This window comes from Neltuma alba, unplaced genomic scaffold (assembly GCF_004799145.2).
Source record: "Neltuma alba isolate B1F8T4 unplaced genomic scaffold, ASM479914v2 tig00005495_pilon, whole genome shotgun sequence".
Lineage (NCBI taxonomy): Eukaryota > Viridiplantae > Streptophyta > Magnoliopsida > Fabales > Fabaceae > Neltuma > Neltuma alba.
In genome coordinates, this window is record NW_021634131.1 from 34318 (window position 1) to 40228 (window position 5911).

The window sequence follows — 5911 nt, forward strand, 5'->3', positions numbered from 1 at the left end:
ACCAGTCACTGAAATAAATCAACCCCATCACATTAATTGTCAAACTTCAAAATATGGTACAACGAAGTTTCATGTCCATACTGTAACGTTCACTTCTCATTTGTTCATAGGAAAATTTGGTTAAAAATCTCTATTTGAAAATTTAATTGGCTAAAAAAAACCTAATTTGAGCAAATGCAATTATAATCTGTGAGTACAACATATCATAAATGATGTGCAACAATCAATACAGAAGTTATTTATACACAGCAGAAGATATGTTACACACATGGATTATAGTTGTATTTGCTCAAATTTAGGTCTTTTTAGCCAATTGAATTTTCAAACAGGATTTTATTTTACCAAATTTTCCTCTTTTTTCTTTTTTTTTTATATGAATGGTTGTTGTTTTCAAATTATTTAAAATGTTGATTCTTAAGTGACCGACTTCTATACAAAACAATCATCCAACCAATGTGTGTGTTTTGTTTGTGTCTTTTGTTAGTTTGATATATAGATGATTTATGGGATGTGATTTGTGTAATGAGCATAAGCCCAAAAAGAAAGCACAATCCTAAAAAAGTTAGCATATTAGGAGGGAGAGTCCCTTGAACTTATAAATTACACAGCATTTGTGAGGCTCCTTAATGTGAAACTCACAACAACACATAATCGCCTTTGAGAGTGAAGTTGAGAATCCACGAATTCCTAAAATTTTCCCTTTTAAGGAAGAGAGTGAAGATTTTATATTTATATAAAAAAATCATGAAATGGTGAAAGCATTAAAAAAAGGAAAACTTCATAGAAATTCATGAGCCCCAGCTTCAAGATTGAAAGTGATTGATAATTGGACGGGAAATTAAAGAGACATCACTAAAACTAAAACTAAAAGAGACAGAAAGTAGATATAATATACTCTTTGGAGGAGTCGAAAGGCAGCCCCACAATGGACTTAGCTTCTTCAATTGCCAAATTAAACCTCTTGAGATCTTTTTGCGAACAACTCAAAATTGCACTGTCCTCAACACGAAGCTGCAATGGCTTCACATCATAGAAAATGGGAACGATTCGTTTCTTTGATCCCACGAGAAGTGAGAGCTCATGAAGACAGAAATAAGATTCGCAATAGCGAGGTGAAAAGACAGCAACCCCAACCTTACATCCTCGTATAGCTTTATCAATTGTGTCCAACAACCTATCTCCAGGTTTCAGAGTTTCTGCGTCCAAGAATGGCTTGCATCCTTGGTGCGTCAGATGGTCGTACAGCAAGCGAACCACAGTATGTCTCGTATCAACCGTACGGTGGTTTATGAACACGTCGTATCCAGGCCCTGCAACGTTGTGCCAAATTTTTGCATGCAATCCCATCTTCAAACAGAAGAGTGTGTCTGCCTACTACTGAATCAGGTTTGGTTTCTGTTTGTAGTTTTGTGAACAAGGATGGTTATGCAACGTTATATTTATATATGAATTTTGAGGGTTGAAACCGAGGGAAAATGATGAAAAAGTCATATTAGGGAAGATACCCACCATTTTCCAAGTTGAGTTGAGCATGAGAGAAGCCTTTGAATATCTGCTTTTCGTTATGTTGAATTGGCTTGCTAGCTACAAATATCCTCTTCTTCAACCACGTCTATATATTTTAGTCAGTTCTTATTCTTTTTTACTGTTCTGTCATCTCTTTAGGTTGGAAATATAATAATTTTTGTTGTTGTATAAGTCAAAGTACCCTCAAGTTATTTTAAACTAATTAAAAGTAATTTCTGTCGGATCGGGAATATTAAAGTTAAAATTTTCCCAACAAGCTAAGTATGCTTTCCAGAATTTGAATTTGCGTTCTTCTTCTTATGGGGGTCACACTACTTACCATCTCGACTAAACAGCTTATTGGTGGAAATATAAAATATTATTACTTGCACATAGTTTATTTGATACACGTTTTTTTGGCCCTATTGAACATATGCGTTCAAATATATTAATTTGCAGCCAAATTAAATATGAATGTAATGTCGGTATATTAGTAAGCGCATGATACATAATACTCTTCCGGTTCTTAATATAAGACCTATTTAACTAATTTGATTAGATTAAGAAAGTTAGGTAAGGTTAGTTAATTATAAGAAATATAAAATGTTTTTCTTAAAATACCATAATCATTATTCTTAATATCTTTTATCTCTCACTTACTTGATTATGGTTGAGAGATATCCATAAAGATAATTTAAAAAAATTAATAAATATATAAAAATAGCTTATATTTGGAAACCAAAATTAACATAACAATTAGGTTCTATATTAAAGATGAGAGAGAGTATAATTGAAAGGCCAATTCGTATAATTTTGTTGTCTCTCGACCAAAGTCTATGAATTATGTGAAACATTGAGGTTTTTTTTTCTTTTTTGCATTTTTGTCCTTTGTTGTTTCACAATATTTTAAAATTCTCAACTACATATTTACAAGTATATATTTATTATTCCTAGAAAGGAGATTTTTTAAAAACAAGTAATTAACAATAACTTGTTGGGCTTCCTAAAATGGATGTTAAAGAGAAAGCAGTGCTGGAGGCACTATAGTTTCCATCAAGAGGGGAAAAAACAGTTCCTCTTATAAGTGAGGAAATGTAATTATTTCTTTGAAACAAGAGAGAGGCAATCAATAATATTTATATCTCGCTGGAAAAAATATTTAATATCTGATTGTTGATTTTACGCAACAAATTATAAGGCGGTCTACATAGCGTGATGATGTAGAGCTATGACTTGATGAGCTGCATCAATTTAAAATTGGTCCAATACCAATTTATTTTCTTAATAAGTTCTTCATTGGTTCATTATCCGGATGAGTAAAGAGATAATATGATGATTATCTCACTTTTAAATCAAAATTCAATTCTGGCATTTAAAAAAATTATACATACAACGCATTTAAGGGAGAAAAGTGGCCCATAAGTTTGAAATTATGGTTTTCGTTTGGCCTGATGAGTTGAAATTATAGTTTGAAAACCTTGAAGTTTTAATAATTAATTGTTCGGCTACACTTATTTTTTGGGGGAAAAAATTCGGCTAACCTAATTAATTGAATAGCTTAATTCATTTGATTTCACCCATTAAAGGTTTATTTATTCATTAATAACTTGGTTTTAAGAGATAAAAGGACCTCTTTTGTGTGTGTGTGTGTGTGGTGGATACAACGCTTGTTCATGTGAGTCTCTCTATTTTTCCTTTGCCAACGAGTCTTCAATAATTTATAGTGTGCAGATGTTTGATGTGTACTAAATAACAATACTCACATATACACAATTTATAAGATAAAAAATACTCCCTTGGCCTATAATATAACGTTTTTAAAAGAAGGCTTGATTCAAAATATAAGTTACTTGAAGGGTAATTAATCTTATTTTTAATTTTATCTTTATAATTAATGCTCAAAATATAACTCCTTGTATTTTTTTCTCTCTCTTCGCATCCTTATTTAACATGGGGGAGTTGGAAGAAAAATTTTAATTTGAAACGAATTAATAAGTTAACTACAATTTTTTAATTCTTGTGAATTAGAAGGTAGTATTGATCATATTAAAGTGAAAGATTATCGTAGGAGATATATAGGGGATGAAATATAAGTATAGAATTAAATTTTAGATGCCTTCATGTTAGGATTGGACCAAAAGCTATGATTGCCAATACAGTTTTGATTGTGTTACACATGTTTGACGCATACTAACATATGAGTTAGAAAACTCATTCATAACTATTCAAGTGAAAGATTATATCTTAAGAAAATTATAAAATTATAAGGTCTCATTCAAGACCTGACTAACAACTGATATGAGACTTTGTGTTTAGAACTGAGGGTAGTATTTAAAACATTTGTCGCCAGTTGTGATTGTGTTAGTCCATCTTCAACATGCATTATATGAATTTTATATGATAATCTGAACGGATCCGCCGAAATCTTCTACCAACGAAGAAGATCGCGGCCATTGGTGTCAACCATCATGGAGACATAAAGTATACTTCTGTGGTTCTAAATATAAGACTCATTTTGTAGTGTAAATTATACTATTTCCGTTCTTTAATATAAGACCTCATTTGACTTTTATTTTAGTCATAGATATAAGATCCAAATCCACTTTGTCTCTCATATTTATATATTTTTTTTCAAGAAAGTCCTTCTATAATGATAGTTCTAGTCAATACACTTAACTAACAAGAATATTTTAGGAAACAATGTTTATTTATTACAAATAACTAACTTAACTTATTTTCTTAATCTTCTCAAATTAGTCAACTAACTTTATAATTAAGGCCGAAGATAGTACTAACACAATAGGTTTTATATTTTAAAATCAGAGGATATTTCTTTTTCTTCTTTTTTAATTTGTCAAATATATAGTAGTAGCATGTCTGATGTTATAGAGACAAAGTATAATTTGATGAAACCGATGCCGCGTTCTCCTCACGTAGCTGCCAGCTACCTTCTCTTTTTCCCCCGTAAAAAGGGACCATTTCTTATGGACAGAGATATTAGACGTCTAAATTTAATAATTACCATACACTTCTCTAATCTTATTATAAGATATTTTTAATATATTTTATACAGATAAAAAAATTTAAATTGCATTAGCCTTTTATTAAAATATAACAACTTTTCACTTTACCCATATTTACTATATACATCTTTCAAAAGAATAATTGTCTATACTATAATAATCAATGAAAGATAAAATAGTATATTCATCATAAAAATTTAATAAAGTGATTTATAAATAGAATTTTAAGAAAAACCTCTCAGCTTATAAATAAAACAGAAGAGCATATTGGAGGAAAGGTAGATGGAAAATAAGATTTTACCTATAAAAACTGGAACCCGCTTGAGTGAGTGCTCACCCATTTAGAGACCATCTAGATATAATCTGAATGGTTTAATTAAATATTTTATATTTTCATTTTTTAAAATATTTTTTTTAATGATAGATAGTTCAAATAAAAATAATCTTTTACCATCACTTTTTCCGTGATATTATCATCACTTAATAAAAAAATAATTTAAAATATATTATTTGGATATAATTCGATAGGATGAATTTTGGATGCTGATTCTAAAATGAGCACCCAAAGCAGCTCCATAAAACTAGACGAAATGGTTGTTTCAACTTTGTTCTAGATATACAACTTTAATTTATTTTGTTTCCAAATTTTATAATTAACTAACTTAATTAATTTATTTTAATATTTGCAAATTAGTTATTTAGGTGATATATATTAATGACCACAGGAGATAGTATCAAACAATGCTAGTATTTGTTACCTTACAGTAGGTTGTTTGGGTCTTTTTAATGTCAGATAATGTTTTTTTTAGCATTTAACATTTAAATTCGATTTAAACTAAATTATCATTGACTTATCCCGAGGGTTACATAAATCGATACCAGTTATGACGATGGAATATGTATTAGTTTATGTATAAAATTAATCAAACTTTCAAAATAATGAAATTTATTTAATTTTACATGTGTTGATGATAATAGAAAAATTGGTGTATATTGACTGTTTTTATCATTGTGTGAAAACGTGTGATTTTCTTAAATACTCTTCTTGAGTATTTAATGTGACAGGTAAAGAGTGAGAAAAATTGTGAAAAAATAAGAGTGATTTGGAAAAAAAAATATTAAATGAGAGGAAAAGTCAAGATTTTATATTTAAAATCAAATAAATTTAATTAACTATATCTTGTGCTTAAGAGGGGAGAGAATCAGATAACTTGAAGATTTTAAACATTGATATTAAATTTAGGGTTATATAATTTTTTATCCTTCAAATTTTGACCCATTTTAATTTTGATCCCTCAAATTTCTAACTTATAGTTTTGGTCCCTGAAATTTCCATGTCTTAAAACGTTAGTTATGAAAATGCAATATTGTTAAAATCTGCT

The 5911-nt window shown here is 29.4% G+C and overlaps 1 protein-coding gene across 1 annotated transcript; it reads right to left on the reverse strand.

Annotated features, from left to right (window-relative positions):
• Nucleotides 1–864: 864 nt before the first annotated feature.
• On the reverse strand, nucleotides 865–1347 carry LOC114747848 (toll/interleukin-1 receptor-like protein). Its single transcript, XM_028936192.1, has one exon. The coding sequence runs from the start codon at nucleotides 1345–1347 to the stop codon at nucleotides 865–867; it is 483 nt and encodes a 160-aa protein (XP_028792025.1).
• Nucleotides 1348–5911: the final 4564 nt, after the last annotated feature.